We start from the raw sequence: 24079 nt of genomic DNA, 5'->3' as shown, positions 1-24079 counted from the left end.
GTGAGTGTACAGTAATTGTTCCATTGTGTGTGTATTTGTGCATGCATAAACATCCTTTCATGCGTTTGTCTGTGCACATACCGAATACGCTCTTGAAATATAAATATCAATAATCAACACAGGATTTATTCATTCTTACTGGGAGTATTGAAAGACAAGACTATATCTTTTAAAGATATTATTAACACAATGTTATTGAGTAATTGGTTTTGGTGTTACTGGCTTATTTGAATTCAATTCATTTGTCTTTATCTCTACTCTGGAGAACACTAGGAAGTCGATGATGGTGCACTGTCAGACCCACAATTAAATCAAAGTAAATGAAAGCATCAGAATGTGTTTGCATCAGTTAGGATTATGACAGAGCTAAGGTGTGAAGATTTTCAGGTAAAGTTACAAAATCGTACACGACAGAGCAACTTTTACATGGTTTATCTAATAATAATGGAACATACAAAGATTATGTCTCACCTTCACTGTGCTCAGGTACAGTAAAGACAAGTAAACTGTCCTATTCCTTTTAAGCCCTGGTGAATATGAAGAGGACTATAGAGCTGAGTAATATTTTGGATACTGTAGTGGGTACAACAGAATGAGTCTAAGGACTTTGTGTGCATTGTGCTTTTACTTTTCCACACAGGAAGACACTCATGGGCAGCCTGGGTGTTTGGGCTGTGGCAGTGGCCGCTTTGCTGGGAACCTCAGGGTGCTGGCTGGCTGAAGGGCACAAGGGCAGCAGGCAAGGCAGTGTGGATAGAGCTGGCATGTCACCTACCTCCTCCCAGGAACCACACTCCATGGTAAATATCCTCTGCAACCCACAACCACACACACACACACACACACACACACACACACACACACACACACACACACACACACACACACAAACCCACATGAACACATGCAGGCACACTGACTGTACTGCCTCCCATTGAGGCCATCACCTTCACTTTCTATCAAGCAAGAGAAACACTTATGGTGATATAAATCAATCATATCAAACATAAATCAAATCGCGGTTTCAGAGAAAAATGAAGTGAGTAAACAGACCACGTCTGTTTAGTTTAATTTCTGTGAAACAGTGCAGTCTTGTCTTGAAATTTCCTGTGGCATGGAAGAGGTCAGCTTGTGCACTGCAGTGTATTGATATACCAATTTTAAATGGTTTATAATTTGAATATCATAAAGAACTGATGCACACCCATGGGATCATTGTAAAGCAAACACTCTGACACATAAAAAAACATCAATTTTTTCTTGTCTTTTCCTATTTCAGTCCTTATTGAAATACAGTACATCAGTCCATAATATGGACAATTAAGATGAAATTCACAGGACTTAATCCTCAGCACGGGTATGATTACCGTGCCAAATTTTTAGACTGAAAGCCAGATGTGGCTCAAATGTGATTTAAGTGAATGTTCTACCAAATATATGAAAAAGATGGCAATAAATCCCTCTAAAAGTAAAACATTACCATCTAATGACGGTGAAAATGTCCATAAATGTTTTGGCACGACTGAATATCTCTGTACACTGGGGGACCCGCCGGTGTTTTCAGAATTACTACTCGATGACTTTAGCTGTCAAGAAAATACACGTGGGTTTCCGGTAGAGATCCGCGGTTCTGATTGGCTGATTGCATGGAGGCGACAGACAGGCCCGTCAATTTAGGCCGTGACGGTTGCTGATTGGTCTTCTTTGCCCCTGGGCGGCGACCCAGTTCAATAATTCTGAACACAATTGGTCGATACGTTGGTCAATCCATTGATGTGTCGTTTTCAGACCGTCGAAGAGCGTTACAAAAACCTGTGGCTAGCTAGTTTCTTCCACCATCACTATATGCATTTTTATTTTGGTTAGGGTGCGTGTGGGTTGCATTGAGTCGGTAAAGTGCGTGCACTCAATGAAAACGCGCTCGTCGTTGAACCCCTTTCGAACCACAAATGCATTCCTACTAACTAGCTCACAAGAAGGCAGGATGGCGGGTAAGTTGCTGATTATTTAAGGTGTCTGACATAAAATAAGACGCCGGTGTTCCCCGTCGCAAGTGTTACAACGTTAGTAACCTTGGCTTAATTTCTCATAAATAGCGAAAATTCAAACGTCAAAAGTAGCTAGTTATTACTAGGCCTAGCATTGTGTATGTGTTCATGATTGCGACCTGGAGGTACTGCACACGTAGACATGTTTTTCTGAGCTGTAACGCAAGTGATGTGACTGTACTGCGATGGAACACAAGTGCTGGTGTTGTTATGGACATTTCATACCAAAATTATAAATAACGGTATTTCAAGGCTCAACACGCCATCTACTGTTTTAAATCATCCCGAACCTCGCCAGGCCAATGCTGCCATAGAGTCAACCAGTTGGGACTCATGAAACGTGTGTGTGTGTGTGTGTGTGTGTGTGTGTGTGTGTGTGTGTGTATATGTATGTGTGTGTGTGTGTGTGTGTGTGTGTGTGTGTGTGTGTATGTATAATAAAAATAAAATAAACTATAATAAAAAATATTACCGCCCTCTGATCAGATGTGGCCGGCCCACTTCCTTGCGTTCATTTTTCAAATATATACTGATGGAGACTCATCATTCACAGGAGTTTATGCTGTTTTGCTAACCCTCTACTTAGTATTCTTCAATTTTGGCGCAGTGGTTCGGAGTTGTGCTTTTGATGGCTGTAGAAGCACCGCCGGACTGCATCCTCTCCCTTCAGACCCTCATATGGCGTGGCAATGGCTGCAGGTGGCAGCAGGTCCATCGAGGTAACACATGGCTATGTGCATTTGCAGTCGGCATTTTTCACACCAGTCTTATTTTAACTGCATGCTTAGCACCCAGAGCTCTGGCTTTGGCATTACTGGGGCTGTAGACAATGGCTCGAATTGATACTGCTCGGGACCATCGTCCTCCACCACACTAATGTCTGCTTCTTTCATTTGGTAGATACAATATAGATAAAACTGGAATGATTTGGTTGTGTAATCAACATTTTAAAAAATTGCACAGGGTCAATTTAAGGGCCCATTCAATCCATACAGCACTGCGTCAATGAACACAGACCGTGACATTGTTAAGACATAAAATGTAATAAAACGTGAAACAGTCAGTGTGAAAAATATCAGTGATAAAATTTTCAACTACAGACATAAACAACATTTATTTAATTTTGTTGTGTTTAAATATAGAATCAACAGCTGTTGGCCAAATGACCACAGGGACCCTTAAGTCATACAAAAGCATTGTATATAGATTAGTGGTCCTCTAAAATTTGGACCCACTCTGAAACAAACTTATGGAAAACCTTCTTCAAAGAGAAGCTGCAGAGTTTAAATGATTAAAGTAAGTTTAATATTATATCTACTGTATAGTGTACAGCCATTGTTTACTGACTTGTGAAAGATTCGAGCTGTACCTTTATGTGTGATGAAGGACCTCTGTTTTATCGGTAAGGCAGTTAAGAGAATAGGGGGACATCAAGTGTGTGCATTGTGATGCAAAAATATTTACTCTTTACTCTTTTCTTTCACTTCCTGCCTGTCTCTCTGCGCACTTTTGAAAAGGAAATTGACGGGAAGAGACATGGGCAGACAGTGAGGATGAGAGGTTAACAGTTACTCTGTGAAAATCACAAGGACAGTGTTTGGTCATGCTAGCTGAAGACAGAATCTGTTAGTACAGTGAATTCAATACTCCCTGCCTAGACCTTTACTGTGTCTCAAAGTTTAGTTTCCACACAATATACTGCTGTTGACAGTGACACCTATGGGAGTGGAAGTTAATAAAGTGACAAAGATTGCAGTAGGTAGTTAGGGGGTAATAAAGCTAGTTGGCAGTGTTTGAATAGATTTGTGGCTGTGTGAACTGGTGATTTCCAGCATTAGCCATACACAAAAAAAGAATGAAAAGGCTTAGTGAAACCTTTCTTATTCCATTCATGTGTTCTGTGATTTATTTTGTGAGTCTGCCTTTTAAGCAAATGGTCAAAGCCACTGAACACTGTAAAAGTAGAATAACTCTGTAGAAAAATTACAAGATAAAATTAAAGTTAAACATAAGTGAACGAGTACAAACAAAGCCTGAATATGGTTCAATTAAACCTCAACAAAAGAACTGACGTGCTCAACTCAAATGTCTTCAGATTATAATGGGTGTCGACCCAAAAGGCACATAAATGGCAAAAAAAGTCGTCAGCACTTGCAGATAAGTATATAACACCTTGAATAGGCTAATGCACAGGAGCAGAAAAAAACGGATATGTTTCAGCCCTAGGCTTTCATCAGATTTTCTGTTGATTTTCGAGTGTTGATTACTTTTTTGCCATTTAATTAATCCTCGGGCAACAGATTTCATGTACTTAAAAGACTAATTGCATTCCCACTTTGTGCTAGTATCACTGTTGGTTTGGTCTTTAGGAGTCACTGTTTGGGTACCTGTGTTGTAAAGGCAGGAGAATAGCGCTCCTGGTGTGTGGGGGGGAGTGCCACTACATACAGTAGTTGTAGCTGCTCTGTTTAGAGTGGTTAAAATTACTGTTCGTTGGCCCTACAACGAACAGTTGAGAAGCAAAGGATATATCACTTAGCAGTGTGCCCGTGTGTTGTGTTTATGACAGAAGGGAAATAAATCTCTTGTTCATGTCTGAGGTGTCTTTCTGCAGGTGCATTACCAGCTAGTTCTTATGGGCCTGTCTAAATTAGCTTAGAAGTAGAGGTCTCACAAGCATCGTTCAAAGCCATGGCTCTGGGAAGGTAATGGTACAAAAGCCATTCAAAACTGACATGTAATGAATGGAAAATGCCAATTATTAAATCTTTAGTCTGTAACTCACAAATTAACTCTCCTGCTCAAAATCTAATGCCTAATAATGTGAAATTTACTAATAATTGGAGTTTTACTACTCCAAAAACGCTGTTGGGTGTAGTCTGAAAATTCAGTACAGTGGTGGTTTGATGCATGCAGGGAGATATATACTAACTCACTAAATTGGTCTTTAGTGCACTTTTGTTAATGGTTATGACTAACAACAGGAGGTAGGTAGCCTTACATCTGCCTACTGTTTTCTGTGTGTGCTTCACTTTAAACCAAGCTTTTTTTTTTTTTTTTTTTTTCTTCATCCATTTACAGCAGAGTTTTGAGATAACTGCTTAAACACTTATGGGCTATCAAGATGGCACACAAGAAATTCATAGGTTAAAGGGGGAAAAAGATGAGCCCTGCAAGCAAACTGGTCCTTGCCAGCAAGAATGAACCCTTTAACAAATGTTGTCTGCATAACAGAAACATAAGGCCCGTCCAGTGTCAAAAAGACATACGCACAGACAGACACATACCATACAGCCCCGCGGTTGCCCTGATTCTTTGGGTAATGAAGCATGTACACCCTCTGGTCTGTTCTAAGTTTGACTCACTTTGGGCATTGCTAAGATAGCAGTCAGCTGTGGAATGTCATTTTACACTGGTGGGTCTGTCCCCTGAGATCCCTTAATGTAAAAAACAAATTCCCAGGCAACACCCCCACCCCCTGGGCCAGAATCAGAACTTAAAAAGCTGTCAATTGGTCGACCCTGGAGTGAATAATGCAAATTATGCAGGATGCTTGCTGAAAGCCTTCGGGAATGAATAAATGGTGGCAGATTTCTTTTTTTCCATTGCTGAATTATCCCAGAAACAATACAAAACATGTAAACTGGAGGAACAATAGATTCTGCTAGGGGTGTAACAGACTGAAAAAAGAAGATTGAGGAATGAAGCAAAAAAGTCCAGATGAAAACCTTTTGACTTCTTGTCAACTTCCTGGGGGCCATCTTGGATACCTGCAAAGCAACCAAGTTGCTTGCAGTGTGCTCACAAATGAATGCAGGGTTGGTGAAAGCTTCGGTACAATTGCAGCATGTGTCTTGGCACCGATGGAAAGATGCCATAATGCAGACGGACCAGAGTACTGACAGGAAACTTAGGTCAGACTGCGTGGATGCTGTCTGTACCTCTGAGCATTTAGGATTTTTATATGGTCCATATTTGGTATGATTTAGTTTCGGATGTAGCCTCTATGTAGAGGGAAAAGAGTGAAGTGGTTAAGTGATTTTGCAGAAACCACAAAGGAAGGGGGGATCCATAAGAGAGGATTGTGCTCATTGGATAAAAGGTTTAGGAGTAAGGCCATGATGGCAGACTCTTCTCTTGTGTTTAAATTTTAAGTAGTGGGGCTACCCCACTATATTTACATTTTGATTGTGACTTGTGCCCATAAAGCTTTACTTTTTATTACATTGCAGTCCCCAGGGGCTTAGTTCACAGATTTTCAGACTGTTTCTTAATAATTTGTGCTCAAAGGTAAAGAAAACCTTTCAGGTAGAGAGAACCATAATATGAAGTGATAATACTTTACATTTTATTTGTTTTTGTGTGTGTGCGCGTGTGTTACTGGAATGTAAAACATTTCTACTTGATACAAGACGCTGTATTGGGTTACAGCATTGTGTAGTGTACATTGCGGTTATGAGAGCCAAAAGTGTGCCAGTTACCATGTAATAAAGTTGGACACCGAAAGTTGTTGTTGCTAAGTGAACTCTCTGTATACTTGTAGTTGGTGAAGCAATGCAGCGTGTAATCAAGGATTATACTATGGGTGTCAGATTTTATGCTGTGGTTTTAAAACGACAACTAAAAATGTTTTACCAGTTCATGAAGCAAATACAGACATATAAATGGGGAGTGAATTGAAAAGGAAAAAGGGTGAAATTGGTCTGCAGCATTGAAGTGAATAAATAAAGGTGATATGTCATAACGAAAAATAAAAGCAAAAGAAATCAACATAACCCCCTCCAACTCTTGATTAAAAGAGGGGAAAAAAAACTTGATTTTTCTTGTATTTCTGTCACTTATTTTCTTCTACCGAAGCTAGCACGTCAACCAGCTAGCCCCAGACCATTCTCTCATAATACTACTTTGCGGTAGTGAGTCACTGTGGCATTCAGTCTGTCCTCAGTTCAGCATGAGAGGATGAAGAAGTAGCACTGCCAAGAGGGCATATTTCAATCTCTTGTCTTAGAGAGCCGTCAGATGGATAAAGTAATAACTTAAAAGTAAGAAAAATACTGTGTGACTCTAAAGGGGTTTGACATGTTATAAACACTTGTTAATGTAGTAACATCATGATATTGTTGTATTTTAATGTTGTAAAAAGTTATTAAAAATGAGGTAAATGCCAGTCTTTGTAATGACTCATTATATAAATTATGTTGTCAAGTAATGGTAGCGTAATAATTCAAATATAGCATCAGGTTTTCTAACACCTTTCTCTCAGTTTTATTGATCTTGCTAAATGTCTTTAATTCACAACTCTATTAAAACATGTATAATATTTAGTGTACCATGATTACAGGAGGTGGTTACCAGACGTGTATGTTCAATGGTGGTGGATGAAAAAATTAATCCACATAAGAATCACAACTTTTTTTTCTCTGATTCTAAATATATTCACAAATTCCGAAATATATATATTTTTAATAACGTGCAGCTAACTGATTAGCACCGAACTTGGTGGAGGGATTGGGCATGGGCCAGGGAAAAACCCATAAATTTTTCCTTAACATTGTGAGAGAGAGGGCTTTTTTTATTTTTAATTTTTATTTTTTTATTTATTTATTTATTTTTTGCCTTGGAAGAGATATGCCCCCCACTGAGTGCCATTCTAGGTGTTGTTGGTTTTTGAGGTTAATTATGGAAATAATACTGGTTGCATGGCAGTAGCAAATTTGTTTCCATCTATCCTGGTGTTCCCTCTGTAGTTGTTTAGTGCATTAATTCTCAAGTGCTATATCAGGTAGGGTATAAAAATGTAAAACTTAGTGAAGCTGTTGTTTATGACTTTGTCTCTAGAAACTATGGACAAATTTGAATAAATTAAAATGTTTAGAGGACAGATTGTGGCAGTGAGTATCAATGGAACATGAAACCACTCCAGTGAATGATGCAGGAAAAAAATAAATTTGTTTGGCTTTAGTTCTATTTTAGGATTAATCAGAATTATGCCTGTAAAGGTATTACCATTTTAAATACATTGCCAATGTTTTTTTTCTTTTGACTCCTTTTCATTTAGCTCATTAACTAGCCTGTTTGTACGCTGCTGAATTATTGTTAGATACCACAGGTCCCTTCCTTCTAAGCAGCAGACATCAGGGAATAACTATTGAATGTGTATACTCTTGTGAAAGCACAGACACATATGGATTAAACTTTCTTTCCTCGGTACTCTTTGTCCTAATCAGGCAGTATCTTTAAAAGGTCAAAATATCAATATTCTCTTCGTATCAGACTATAACTGAGGCTGCTGACTAACAAATATATTGAAGCTGCGATGCTGAGTTGTGATACAGGCAGCTAATTCTTGCAGAGAGTTTTGTTTTCGACTGGAATTAAGAGCCAGAGAGAGATGGAGAGAAGGAAAGTGGGTACATATAAACATATTGATTCTTGAATGAAAAGTGCCTGCCTAATGATGCATATAAGAGAGCGAGGAAAAGGCATATTCAAGAGGACTACACAACAGACACCGGTTGGCTTGAATTGCCCTGCTGTTCAAATGCATTCCCACAAAGTGTCATTCTCTGTGGCAGCAATGTCAGATCCTTGTTTTGTGTGGGTGTTTTTAAATAGAATCGAAAATGGAGGCATGTAGCAGTCAGAGACTTGTTTTGTACTAGTTTTTCGAGAGGCTATGACAATCTTATTGAATTTGTACACTTAAACTGTAATGCCAAACCCAATAAACTAGGCAAACTTAAAGAGATCACCTTGCCCTAACTCTTGTGGTAGGTGACATGAGTGCAGTAATAGTCTCGAATATTATACATACAGTAGGTGTAAAGAACACGGCTGACACATTTACCCTTCATTGCATATGATTTCCTAATCAGAGGTTGAGGTAGTTAAATCCCCATCAACCCTCTGGACAAAAAAAAAAGAGCCAAAATGTTTTTGTTAAAAGCCAATAATGGAATTTCTGAGTAGCCTAACCTGTCCTGAAAATAAAAATATGACATTGTAGCAGAACTACTACAGTCTGAGTTTAAGTTTCCACTCATTGAAAATTAGGGCACCACCTTCAGCTGAAGGAAATAGTTAAACCAAATTAATCAGTTTTATAATCGAGTTGTTAATCTCTGGATTCAGGGATCTCTGTCTTTGCTCTGAAGGAATACACAGTACCACAACCTTGTGATAAATGAGGGTTTATTTATGGCTAAATATCTATAAGCAAATGAATAAGTGAAGCATTAATAATGAAAATACTGTATAACAAAGAGGTCAGAATCAAAAAGGTAAATAAAGTTGATATTTGAATGACAAATTAAACTGGTCACTTAGTTTCGCAATAGTGAAATGAAGTGTGGAATTTTAGATTTAAAACAGAATGATAGAACGCTAGGGGACAATTTACTTCCCTAGGACTTGAAATTAAGAATACAAAGCACTATCTGACATCAGCTCTTATCACAGCAAACAGACCTAAAGTTTAGCCTACCTTTGCAGCTTCGTTTCGGAGCTGGCCCCTTTCAGTTGAATCCGAAATGGTTTGGTGCTGACTTCACTTGCAGCTCTTCAGCGGGGCAATGTTCCGTGGGATGCAGGGGTTGCCAAGCAACAAGGGTCTGATAATGGGCCTGCTCAACTGACGGCCTCACTCCAGTGGATGAAGCAGATTTCTTTAAGCGGATAAGAATCTTGTGTAAGCAAGATGCAGACATTTTCGGATGATGCAGTCTCTACTGGTTTCTTGGTCTGTTGTGGTTGTCGTCAGATAGACTCTGCTACACGCGCTTTTCTTAACTAAACTCGTTGAGTAGTCTTGACGGTAATCTCGTTGGCCGGCCAGCAAAACTTCCAAAATACCATCGAAGTGAGACCTAGATAAGCATGAGTATATAAAAATTTAGGCTCATTCAGTTTGGTATTGAGTTACATACCGAAAACCACACCGAGGCTGGTTTTCAGGTAAAGATCCAAATGTGCACAGATTAATAAAGAATTAAAAAAAAAAAAAAATTAGATGTTGCAGGAATGCCAGTTTTGATGATGTAAAATAAGACTGGAAAAGAGGCTAGGTCAGCAGTTACAAGAACTCTTCTAGGGCAAAAACAAAAAGGAAAAACTGAAGAAAAGCCACAATTAAGGTAAAAAGAAGGCATAAGTGCAAAAAGAGTCGATTTGGGGACTCCTGATACGTAGAAGGAGGTTTTATGCGCAAAGATTACACACTTCAGCTTATTTGCTATGGTCAATCAACAATAATTCTAAACATAAATTGTATTTAACAGTATGTTGCTTAGAATATGAAGAAAAGGAATATGGTTTGAAAAACAATCACTGTGCAACACATTAAGGAATTATTCAGAATGTTATAGGACTAGTCAACTATCAAGATGATGTCTAATACTGTTAATAGATGAAGAAGAGTTAAACACCAACTAATTTGGTTAACGATAAAGAAAGACCTACAATGCAGTCTAATAACTATGCAATCCAAATCAAAATAATTAGAGAAATACATACATCGAAGCTCACACAAGCGCTGCAGAGGCATACCTATCCAAGGTCACTGGGTGGCAGTGTGGTCACATTGTAAACCATTCATTAAATTTTACATTTCATAACTTGGCCATTTTTATATCATAAAAGTCATGAGACTTGGACTAATTTTCATTAAAAAAAAAAAAAAAAAACATTTGCTGAGTTATACGAACTGGGTTACTGAATATTTGGATAGCCATATTCATGTTAACTCAAATATGCTTAACCAAGGAAAAATATCAGTTATGTCACTTAAGGAATGCGGCTACAATTTATAACAAAGCATGCATGGCAGTTTTTTTTATCTGAAAGAGAGCGAAAATGAGAGAGGGAGGATGAGGTTGCGTGCACGCGCGTGTGTGTGTGTGTGTGCATGAGAGTGAGAGAGAATTATGTTTTTAATTCTGTTAATTTCCAGTTTGTTCAATCTTTTTTCTGTTCCCTAAGCGTGACATCCTTCCCTTGTCTTTTCCTTAGATTTAAAGCCAGCGTAACACCAAAAGGTCTGGTCTGGTCTGAACTGGCCTCCAGTTCTGCTGTTAATTTTATTATCATGAAAAAACATTGGCCTCTTTTGGGTTAGAGGAAGGTGGTTCCATGTCTGGTCAATGTTCATCGTTATACTTTTACTGAGGTGAGTAGGGCATTTGGAAAGTCCTGAGTGTCTCTGTAAAGTTTTATTGTGGAAGGTGAGAAAGCCATTTGGTGGGTCAAGGGAGTCTGAAAACTCCATTCCACCCACCTTATCTCTCAGTGGAATGCAAGAATAGAGCCCTCAGTACAGCATGCCTGAGACATGTAGCTAGTATGCCATTAGTCGAGAAATAAAGGGAGCGAAAGTCAAGGAAAAACAGCCTCAGGCTCAAGAGGTTAAAACATATTGAATCACCTGTCTTCCCCTATTGTGCATATCTCAGCATCCCTACTGTTCTTATAATCTTAACACATAATCCTACCTGCTGGGCAAGCGTATGTAGAAATGCACCCATCTAATCAGCCTCTATCACAAAGAGGAAATATGGTAGAGAAAAGCTTTAGATCCCCCTTAATTGAAACCCGGTGGGTTTGTCCTATTTGCTCAAATGATATTCTGCCAGTAGTTACATTTCTTCACCCACTGAAAGTGACAGACAACACTTAGGAGACATCTCGTATTTTTCCCTTAATCATCTAGGTGTGTGTGAATGTGTGTGCACATCTCCTTTGCCTTATCAAGTGACAGTGTAGCAGTTGCCTTTTAATTATTACTACACTAGTATTTTACACCATAATAGTCCCCAAAAGCTGAATGTATAGAGGAAAGTGACAGAATAAACCCCGGAGAGTCATGGTAAAGAGAGGGCAGTATTTTTAGAAAGAAGCACACAGCAATTCTTTAACCTCTATGCTTGGTTTGATTCACTAATCAATTGATCAAACAGCAGCACTTGAGATGATGGAAGGTGGTGCTGAGGAGTACACTCAATTTTATCTTGCCATCAGGAGGAAGCACGTCTGCAATTAAGATGGACAGATGGCAGAAAGAGAGAGGGAGATAGAGATTCTGAGAAAAAAGAGGAGGCAAAGACAGGAAGCACTAAAACTGCTGTTTCTCTCGTGAGGCTCTTAGTCTCATGGGAAGCCAAGAGGGCCTCGCAGACACACACGTTTTATCACTGAGCCTCATTACTGGTGACATCTACACTGAGGGACAAGAATGCAAAATGTCACAACACTTCAGTTGCTGCCACATATTGGCTTCTTCAGAAGCAGTGTTGCATTGAAAGACCTGCTTTGGTTCTATTTTTAAATGGCATGTTGATCCATTGTTTAGCCTGTGTACATTAAATTGCATTTCAAGTTCAGATACATGTATGCAGATGGACATTCCTGGTGTTGTAACAAGCACAAGTGATCAGCAGCTAACAAACACACAGTGCACACGAAAATTTCTACAACTTGTGCACACTAACACACACACACACACACCCATACACATACACATACAGGTCGGCTGGATTCCTACTAAAGGTAAAAACAAGAATAAAAATTCATTTCCAGTGAGTTGCAGTTTCAGTTCACAACAATCCAAAGCTTTCACAAACCACACATTTTGCATTGACATTATTAATTCATCTTAACTGCATTTTTGTTTATTTTTATCCAATCACCTGTTACCTTTATATTCACTATGTGCTTTCATATCTTCAATCCTGTTGTCTGCCACATACGGTCTTAATCTCTTGTCATATGTTAGTATGCAGATGGGCCAGAATATGGTCTCACATTCTCTTATTTAACCCTGTCAATGCTTATTGATGCTGCAGGACAGCACTTTCTTTATGCCATTTGTGAAATGTTGCTTAGCTTTATCACCAGTTCTGCTTTGCATTAATTTTGGTTGGCATATACACGTCGGACAGATACTGTTCTTTACTTCTTAATACAGCAAATTTTTTTTTATTTTTAATGCTCGTATTTATATACCTCACAGCTGGAAACAATTGTTCTCGATTTCATCATCTAAACAATAGTTAAGAAGTGGAGTATTTCGCTAGCAATTAATGAAAGTGACATCTATGATATAAATTTGAAACTGCATGTCAATATCATGAGCACAGATAGGACTGATAAATCAATCTGTTTATTGGTGTTTTAACATCTTGATAAACATTCCAGTACAATATGGTGACACCTGCCATCTTGCAGCCTGTTGGCAAGTGTAATTCTAATTGGGTGATTGAATTGACTGTGGGATCCGCCTTTTAGAAAGGTCTTGTCGTTTCTCTGCTGTCATCCACCATACATTCTCTCTCACTCACTCTCCGTTTCTCATTTTCATTCTCTTTACCTCTTTTCACTTTTTTTTTTTTTCTGTTGTCGTCTTTTTTCTCTGAGCCCACAAAAAAAGGAAAAGGCAAACTAATGAATGGTCCGGAAAAAGCTGCAGAAAGGGCTGTTTTTGTCTCACTCCTCCAAGCCTGTAATAACCATTTCTGTGTGTGTTCTCTGTTTGCAGGAGAAGGGGAAAGCAGACGGGAACATCGATCAATGTGAGTACACTTACTGTGTTCAAAACAAACAGCATTTTTCAAAATATGCCATGTTGTGCTCCATGACAAAATCTTTTTTTTTTTCTTCTGCTGTTATTCTGCCATACACTTTGGTTTTCGTATTGCTGTTGCTGGGAAATGCTACTGGAAAGTAATTCAAATCTAAATGGATTCCATAAAATGGACCAGGCAGCCCTGTTATGGGGTAGACCTCTGATGATTATATAACAATCTCAAAAATCCCACTTGTTACGGCATCACATTTATTGCTCTACTGTCCAGAGAGGAAGTGTCTGAAACCATTTCAGATTTAAATTTTGAAATCATTTCAGTTGTCAGTGGATGCCAAGAGATAATCTACCAGCCATTTGTGGGACAGGCATGCATAAACCTGTCTATTCAGCTGCATTTGACACAATCTGAGAGCAAATAGTAGTATAGGTTTAAAAAAGGAGGATTTTTCATTAATATTGTGAAACTCAACTCCACCATGTCCTGCCATTCTCCCCTAACTCAACAGAAAAAAAGTAGAGGCACCTGACATCACTCATGCCAAGTGACAGCCTGTCTATAAATTGAAAAATATATTTGTCATGTGAATAATTACTATGCTGTCAACCATCCACAGTCCCCTGACAGAAATGATGACAGGGGACCTCAGAAAGTAATGTTTGTTTGGCTTGAGCCTAGTAGGCTGTTTTACGGTGTTTGCTCATACAGTTGATGCCTTTATAAATAAGATCATTCATATTCTTGACTGTGAACCCCCAGATAATGGCTTGTCTACACAGAAAGTGTTTCAGATGTTTTTTCAGTTGTCCGTCTCACGCACGTCTGACAGAACAGATTAGCTTTTATTTTAATCAATCCAGCTGTCTACACAGGCCATGTAGCAGCTCGAATTTTACTCACGCTAGATGCCGATAAACACTACCCAAAGTGTATTTTTACGCTGCAAGTCTATTTTCCTTCGTTTTATGTTTGAACTACGGTGATTGTGTATTGGGACATCTTCAAAATGCACGTGACCTACAATTCATTACTGTGCCTGAACGCATCCTGCGTTCGGGCACAGGCAGAGCATCAGAGCTTCTGCTGCTCTGCTAATGTGCTGCTTACGCTATGCCTTCCTTGTGAAACCGGTCTAAGTCTGGCTGTTGAGACTTTAGTAGAGGGAAGGAGCAGATTATTGTACCACTAACCCGACGATTAATGGCAAATCCGCTCTACCATCTGAGCTACAGCTGCCACGACCAGAATTAGGATACCTATGCCAATACTAAGTTGAATCAGTCTAAAATTTTGATACTACTACTCTGCCTAGTAGCAGTAGTGGTAGTTGTAGTAGTAGGCTCAGGGATATTGAAGTATTAAATTACAAATTTTGTGTTTGAATGTTTTACACTCAAGCGTGTGTTTGGTTATTTTTATCCGTCTCAGCTATCAATTATAGACATATAAATGTACTGATTAATGTTTGATTAACGTCAGCAATGTTTGTTTAGTATCCTTTGGTTTTTCACTCCTGGTTGCTTTTTCATCTAGTAATTCAGTTATTTATATCAGTGGGTATGGCTGGCTGCTCTTTTGTGTATTTTTTGCTCTATTGTAGTGCATGACAGTGAGACTAAGTGGTTTGTGTGTAAGTTATTGTAAAAGCAATATTTCCAGGGCTTCCTATTTGACAAGTGACTTCCTCTGTAAGCGTTAGGTCCATTTATGATGTGTTGTCTTCATCCTCAGAGTAAAGTGCTGTTTCTCCTTGCCTGCTTCTATTCAACCTTTACATGACCCAGGGGATTTCTTTTTGTCATCTTTATCATTCAGCATCCTGTGCAGCATATCTTTTCCTTTTCTTTTTATCTCCTCTTATCTCTTTTTAACATTGTATTACATACAGTATGTAGTTTCCCAAGTGATAATTGCTTCTTACAGTTCTACTACAGTAACACATCATCCTGATCAGAAACAAACTGTGAGGTGTTTCTGTGATAGGCATTTCTATTTCATACTGCCTCTCCTCACAGATGTTGATGCTGATTATACAGTGTGTGCATGTACAAAAAGACACCAGTATTGATGGGGTAGGCTGATGAAAACAAACCAGAAAAGTTTGCGCTGCATATATATCTACATATCTATATAAATGTAAGCTGCAGGCATTTTGCAGTAGCTCAGTAAATGTGCAGCCACTTTTGTTGTACAGTAGCGTATCAACACACGTTGGCAGAAAACTTATTCAGTATACAGTCACAGGAAGTTAATGGGAAAACAAATGACTGAAGGTCATGGCTTTAGATTTACATACACAGCGCCCATGTAATTTTAATATTTGTCTCCAGAGCATAAAGTCCAAGGGACAAAGTAATTTTGCTTTGGATTTGTGCAGAGTAGCAATGATTGTTGACTGGACTCTTTCTGTGCTTAGTTGTAGGTTCTCCATGTGTTTGTGTGGTTTTCTTCTGTGCTGTGAATGTGGAGGTTTATCTACATGTGGAAACTGCCCTGTTTACCCATTCATGCTAATGACCATTGAACAGCAATAATCAGGGTTTAGGTGACTCTAGAGCCCCTTTGACTGCTGTCAAAGGAGGAGGAAGTCACATGTTATGCCACTATCTAGATTTTTTCCAAACACCACACTGGGTATTCAAACCAGCAACTTCTTAAGCCTTTTACTTTGGTAGGACACTTGTCATCTTCATTTATCTGGTTCACTGGATCACTGACTGCTCACTGATGTGAGTCAGTTCTAACAGTGAGTCATTACAATGGACAAGGCGATAACGGGACATGATTGTGGCTTACAGTCACTTATTTACAACAGCAGTGTGTGGGACTGTCACTGACGTGTATGGCGATTGTGTTAGAGGTGTCAGCAAGGAACAACAGCCAGTGTTTTTTGCCCTATTATGACTTTCAGGTCAGTTGGAAATACATAAGTAAAGTGAATGAATTCTGCTTTACTTGGTCCAAAAATGGATCATTCTATGAATAGTCTTTTTATGTAAACAGATATTATATATTATATAGGCTGTAATGTATACTGCCTGCCGGTGTGTTAACTGTGATTCTATATTATGCAGTACAGTATACCATGTGTTAATGTGGAGTAGTTGTCTGTCAGTGGTATATATTTTTCTTCTCTACATGTTGTGTGTAAACAAAATTTTGTTTTCCTTTCTTTGTGCATGTCTGACAGCACCAGTACCAAAATAATGTGTATTCCTCAGCAGCACTGCTGACAGAACATACTATTGGGGAATCAACAAGACAGCTTGGTATTACACAGTGGTAATGTTTAGTTTATCTGATTTGTTAACATATAATGATATTGTCTTCAAACTGTGGTATAGGAGTTGGTAGTTTTTTTTTATTTTTTTGTTTTGGCTTTACAGGTTTTGGAATCCTCTTGTTTGTGAGGTGATCAGCCTATTGCTTAGTAGGCTTTCATAGTGGCTCTTTTCAATCTTATTGCTTACATATATTGTTGTTGTTGTTGTTGTTTTTTTTTTTTTTTTTTTCCCTGAGCACTTTCATAATACATAGTTATATCTTTTAATGATTCTGGAGCTGTGAGGCTCCTAGTATAGCTAAAATCTCAGCTGTTGGGCTGTGAACAACTTCTCTGGCCGTGGATATAAGAGAATATTAACCATAGGCTACATGAGTGATGGCACCGACAACATGCCTCCCATGCAGTAGCTACTGCTACAGGTTCAAATAGGTTTTATATTATATTTAACTACATGAGAAGTAGAGGGCGTATTGACCCTGATTTAATTGCTGCTGTTTATGTTGCACACATAAACAAAATGTTGTAAGCTACTTGAAGGCTTTAATAAGTGATGTTTTCTGAAATATATATTATGCGTTTGATATTGCAGAGATAAGTGACATATTGGTAAAATGAGGGAAGGGTGAAAATCTCCACCAGCCAACAGGCCTGTAATATGCCTGCCCTGTAATTTAAGGACAGCTGCTTTTAATATTGTGATCTTTTTTCCCCACTTAGTGTTTGCTGATTTCCCTCTTGAGACTAATTATCTGCTGCTTGTTTGTATGCTAAACTAGATCCAATGTCAAAATCAAGCAATTGCATTAAATTTTTTTGTTTTGCTCCCCTTTTCCTCGAATGATGATCAGTGTTGTTCTTTGGGATTGTCTGTTTTCACTGCTATTGGCTGATTGCTTCTCCTGCTTTCGATTTTTCATAATTTTAGTTAACCTTATATTTTTCCTTTTCTTTCTTTCTTTTTCTTTCTTTCTTTTTCTTTCTTTCTTTTTCTTTCTTTCTTTCTTTCTTTCTTTCTTTCTTTCTTTCTTTCTTTCTTTCTATCTTTCTTTCTTTCTATCTATCTATCTTTCTTTCTATCTTTCTATCTATATTTATGTCTGTATCTTTTCCTTTACCTCAAGCCACTGTCCGATTCCCCCCCCCCCCCCCCTATCCCTTATTTTCACTCTCCTGTTCACTCATCCTCTCCATCTTAGGCAAACCCTTTATTGTGCTGTCTACGCTCCTCACATTGAGATGATGACATTAATCAAACTGGCCCAGTTTTACCTCAGGAATGCAAATGCTACTAGTGAAAACAGCTTTACTGCAAACATTTCATATGCAGGTTTCAAGCTAGCGCTGACAAAAATTCTCAGTAAATAACATTTTACTGGTTGGTGACGCACAAGCCATCCCTGGTCAAAAATGTCACAATCTGGAAAATATGCAGTCATGTTCATTGAGTGTTCGTCATTTCACACTGTGTTATTGTTGTCAGTAGGAGCCATACGGAAAAATTGAATATTGCCCATTTATCTTCCCAGGGAATGGTGATTAATTTGGCTTTGAGTGCTTAATTTACGAACCTTTGCAGAGGCCTAATCAGAGTTTGTTACCATCACAAATTAAACAATGGGAGGAGGCAAAGCAAGTTAAGCAGTCCTGTGGTTCATTTAGATTGTAATTAGCGAGAATTAGATGGGACAAGGTTGACAGAGAGACTCTGTAATAAGCAGCAAATGACTGGGGAGCAAGCTGGGAGGAGAAAAGGCAGAGGAGAGAATAGAGTGGAAGGAGCCCCAAGAGGCAGCGATAAGGGAGGGGGAATGGGGCAACAGAAAAAAATGATAGCTCGAAAGTCATCTCCTGGCTTAATTACGCAATCACATCTTTTGTTTAGAATGCTTTGACCTATTGTCATTTAGATCTTTGCATATTTTCTTTGTCTGCTGCATTGCAAATACAAAACAGCATTAGAATATTTTGTAGCTTTGTAATACTAAATGAACTAAACAGATGGTCTGGGCGTCTCTACTTTGGTGGCCAGAGCTTTGGTGTAAGAGGGTGAACCTGAGAGGAAGAGATACAAAATGAAGAGATCCTGAGGGAAATGGAGGAGAAGCAGAAGCTAGAGACTTTACAATAATGACAAAAGAATTAGGTGCATTTACATTTTTCACCTATACAGCATCTATGTCGTCATTTACCAGTCACAAAGCAAAGCTTTAACCGTGGGAGCACACTGACTAACATCCTGCACAGAAAGTGCTTATGCCTCTACAGTTACCCTGTTTGCTGATAGCTAAGCTGTCACATGCTAAAACGGGAGGAGAATAGGCGGGAGGAGTAACAGGGGGTGATGATGCATAGCAGAAAATGGTACAGGTATGGAAGGCAGGATAGAGAGAATGGAAGGAGAGAATACACACTTATGGCATCAGGTGCCAAAAAGGCTTGAAGTTATCTTTTCCTTACTGTTTAAGTTTCCCCTGCTACCCACAGATGTTTATCTGCCATATCCCAAGTAAACATATAAAACACGGAAAGAAAAACTTGTGAATTTGGTGTGAACATTAAAATTTGGTATAAGCAATTCATTAATGGCACGTCAGGTAAGTAAAGAGGGAAATTATCTCTGATGTGAAGAACACAGCTGGTGATGTTGATAAATGCGCTTGTGAGGGAAGATGGATGTTGGCCAGTGACTAATATAATAGAACAGCTAATGTCTTCAACAGCAGGTAACTGTTACATGAAAGCTGTTGATTTAAATGTGATTGTGATGGTGATGGAATTCATAGACATTTGTGTGTTACAGCCAGGCACAGTAAGACAAAAGACGAAAGGCTGCTCTGTAGGCAAGGCAAGCTTATTTGTATATCATCTTTCAACCAAAAGGCAATTCAAAGTGCTTTACATAAGACATAAAAGACATTGAGACAAGATATAAAAGAAACAAAAGGTAAAACTTATATAGATAGATATATAGATTTAGATGTGTGTGTGTGTGTGTGTGTGTGTGTGTGTGTGTGTGTGTATGTATGTATGTGTGTATGTGTGTGTGTGTGTGTGTATATGTATGTGTGTGTCTGTATCTATGTGTGTGTGTATGTATGTATATAAATTATGATTAGGATTTAAAGGAGTAAAATAAAATAAGATAAGAATAAGCTAAAATTGAACAAAACTGATTTAACAGAGGATTTAAAAGTTACAGTGTAGTGCAAAATATAAATGAATAGTTCCCAACTTTATTTTATAAAAGACAGTGTCAAACAGATGTCAAAAATGTTTTTGAAGAATGTTTTTGCAAAGCCTTGATTGGAAGAAGTGTGCTAGTGGAAGTAGCGACAGACAGGACAGAATTTAATTTACCAAAGGACATAAAGACAAATTTGTGTATCAATATAGTGCACAGATGGTTGAAGTCTCAGAAAAAAACACATCCATTGAAGGCAGAGGCTATGTCCTTGCAGTGTCTCTACTTTCCTTATGGTGACACCACTATAATCACAATAAAATATATTTTTAAGAAATGCCCAATGAACAGTGAAAATTTTGTAGCAAATGACTATTTTGATAATTGATTAATTGTGCAAGTATTTTTTTTTTTTTTTTTTTAAGAGCAAAAACTCCAGCTTCTGAAATGTGACGATTTGCTATTTTTCTTTGCCATATATGATAGTAAAGTGAATATCTCAATATCTTTTTGGAGTGTTAGTTTGACAAAGCAAGCAATTTGAAGACATCACTGCGCCCTCTGAGGAGTTGAAAATACCATTTTGTTCTCTATTTTATAACATAGACTAAACAATTATTCAATTAATTGAGAAGATAATCAGCAGGCTGCAACTAAAATAATTGTAAGTTGCAGCCTTAAATTACTGGCCCAAAATGTACACCCTTTATTTTTCTTTCTGGAGCACATAATATAGACATGACCTGGAAAAAAATTAGTTGTATACGACACATTCTGTAATTCTCTAATTTTTACAAGGTTTTTAGAAAGTGTTGGGGCAGAAGTGATGAGGAAAAGGAGTAAAAGGAAGATGTATATTTGAAGCAGTGATAGTTTGAGGGATAATACTGTATAATGCACTGGGAAGATAGGATGCTATCACCTCTGGCTGTACTCAAGGTTGAGAAGGAACTCATTAAATCAATGGGTGGGAAACAAAACCCACCCATATTTATATTATCTTAGGCGTGGAACTCTCACTTACAGAAGCAACGTAAATTGAAAGAATAATACTGGAATCTAATGCCGCATATAATATTCTACTGTATGTTTCAATGTTACCTTTAATCTCTTCTTCTACAAATGCTTTTCTCATTCCAAGATTCTTAATTAGTTTGAGTATGCTTTTATGTCAAAGAGCTTTGTAATATGCACGTTATCTACTGTATATTCACACTTCATACACATAAGATTTTGAATCACAACCAGTTTGGTGAGCTTCATATGTAAGATACTTTCATATTTAGATTATTCTCCCAGAGACATCCTGAATAATTAGAATTTGCAAAAAGAATAATTTTTCACCGCTGAAAGTTATAAGTCACTATCCCAGTCATATCGTAAATCTCTGTGAAATGTAATTTCATTAAACTGTAGAGCAATAAAGATTACCAAGCGAAAAGTTCATTGAGTCATTGAGGACTTAATCAAAATAGTAAAATGAAACAGGCTTTGCTAAAATCAGCCCCACCTTTTATAGACGTAGTTACAAAATTAGAATATCTTCAAGTAAAGTTATGATCTGCACCATAAATCTAACAATTTCCACATTGTCATGAACCTAAATTTGATCAGGCTGGATGGTGTGGCTCATTTCCTTTCGGATTTAATTCACATGCAGCCAAAGTTTCATGGTGTGATCATTTTTGCCCAGAAGTCTGAAAGTCAAAGACAAAAGGGGATTGTAGCGGCAGTGTAAGCTCCATGTTGAGCGTGCCTAGAGACACCGCTGAAAGGCTTAAGGAGGGCACACAGTCCCTCCAGGGACTAAGAGGGACTGACAGTGGCACTCTGAATATCACTTTACTGCGCCTGGGCCAAGCTACACCAGTGGGCCTACTTGGACACACAAATACACATACACGTGCATACACATTTTGGAGTGCAGATAAAGAGACCACAAACAGACACAGTTTAGGTGGAGAAAGACATACTGAGAATTAGCAGACAAAGGTAGACATTTAATTAGGGGGGGGGCATCCTCACAGCTTCCTTTTGATCTTTAATGAGCCCGAGAGATATCACTGCATTATTATGCTTTTGTGTTTGGCACAGGACAATGGCTAATGTGACAGCTGCAGTATTTGCATACCTCTAAAGAGAGAACATGTTCCACAGGTTTAATTTTCACCCAACTGACATTCTGTCTTTCAACTGTGGTGATGTATTCACAGCCTTTCCGAGTTATTGGTTGATGTACCGTGTCCTAATAAAGAAATAGTACTGTTTTTACTTTCTCTCTCTCTCTCATATGTCATTTTGCACCCATATATTACCCTGGTGTCCCTAGCATTTGCCTCTACTCTCCATGCCAGCAGCCGTGGTCTTAATTTCATGTTAATAGTGCTGCAACTAATGATTATTTCCATTAATTATTTTTTTTCTTTGGATTGATTATATTTATTTTTAGCTTGTGAAATGTCAGAAAATTTCATAAATAGTTGCTTGTTTTGTCTAACTGATTAATTTTCCGTTTATTATTTAATTAACTGGTTTGAGTGTGTCCAAAATCTCAGTCAAATTATTTATTTGTTGTCTGATTAATCCTCAGTAGGGCAAAATCAAATTGGTGCATTTATAATTTCCATCCATTAGCCTTGAGGGTCACTGGATGGCTGGAGCCAATCCCAGTTGACATTGGGCGACAGTGCTAACCACTGCACCACCATGCCACCTACTTATCACTTTATGTAATCTAATTACTGTAATTACCTGTAATTCTGCTTACACTTTACGTATCACTCACTGGAGATCAACTCTTGGATAATACGAGCTGCTGCTGTGAGTGCAAGCATCACTGTGAACCCGTCAGATCCATTCTTTACCTTCATCCCCCTGATTTTTACTACCTTACCCATCAACAGCAGACGGCTTTATGAGCTGAGAACAAAAATGATTGCTTTTGAATTCATATTATATGCCTCTACGCTTAGCTCTTTCTTTTCCTGTCCCTACTTCTCTCTGTCTCTGCTCCTGCCCTCTCCCCCACCTCAAACACAAACATATACAGGCAAACTGGGTTGCGCGCGCGCACACACACACACACACACACACACACCTATATACAAATACCTGCTGGAGTTTGAGGATAAGTTATTGTGATTTGGATCTCAACCAGCAAGGTCTCCGGTAGCACTTTGCAGAGGACAAGGTGTATTTGCATAACCCCAGGGAAGTGGAAATATTAATAAGCCGCTGTCAGGTCACATTTCTATGACTGAGTAAACACATTCACTCTCCAATACTTTCCTATAACTCCGATATCATCAATGTCCTTACCTGCATACTATTTTATTAGTCACAGAATATTTATTTGTGAGAGATGTTAGTGATTTGTCAAAAGTTCCTAATTAAGTTGGATTCCTTTGCTGCTGGAGAGTGGTTCGGACGTTTTAGGGTAAAATGACAAATGTGGTCAGATTTGATTCTTACATGAGGGTATTGTGTCCAATTCTCATAATTCTCCCCAAAATGGTCGATCAAATCCCTTTTTTAAGGTGGCATAGACACTTGGAGCAAACAGTTTACCCTTGGCAAACTTTTACCCAATTCGCACTTACATGAAGTGATAATGAGGCTATTTACTTGTGAATTTGTTTTTTTGGTGGGGTTTTAACTATTACATTATGATTTCCATAAATCCCTCAGTGGGGAAAAAAAAAAAAAACTTTGAGCACTTTGCTCCTCTGTTGCATTACTGTCACAAAGGAGAATATGAACCTGAACCATAAATGAGTGGTGTGGCAGCTCCAGCAATCACTGCATGTCATTGTGGCCACAATGTGGTGGACTGAAAATTCATAGGCAGTGGTGCATCTGAGGAGACGATTGCTACCAGATGGAAAGTAAATTAAAGATTGATTGATGCTGATGGGAAGGGCAACAGTAACTACAAATAAACTGTTCAGTAATCAGTGTGCACTTAAGTAACTGGTTTACAGTCAGCTTTTTG

The 24079-nt window shown here is 38.4% G+C and overlaps 1 protein-coding gene across 4 annotated transcripts in view; it reads left to right on the top strand.

Annotated features, from left to right (window-relative positions):
- Positions 1 to 1774: 1774 nt before the first annotated feature.
- fstl4 (follistatin-like 4) overlaps positions 1775 to 24079 on the top strand; it is a 190511-nt gene continuing 168206 nt past the window's right edge. For 2 of the 4 annotated variants that reach the window (XM_040150924.1, XM_040150921.1), the window contains exon 1: positions 1775 to 1991. In XM_040150924.1, coding sequence (XP_040006858.1) covers positions 1910 to 1991 — 82 coding nt within the window. In that variant the 5' untranslated portion in view covers positions 1775 to 1909. Of the gene's footprint in view, positions 1992 to 2634; positions 2768 to 13575; positions 13610 to 24079 lie in introns of all 4 variants that reach the window. The other 2 variants (XM_040150923.1, XM_040150922.1) reach the window with 2 other exon arrangements.

The sequence above is a fragment of the Xiphias gladius genome, chromosome 17 (assembly GCF_016859285.1).
Source record: "Xiphias gladius isolate SHS-SW01 ecotype Sanya breed wild chromosome 17, ASM1685928v1, whole genome shotgun sequence".
Taxonomy (NCBI): Eukaryota; Metazoa; Chordata; class Actinopteri; order Istiophoriformes; family Xiphiidae; genus Xiphias; species Xiphias gladius.
This window is presented reverse-complemented; position numbering and strand designations above follow the sequence as displayed.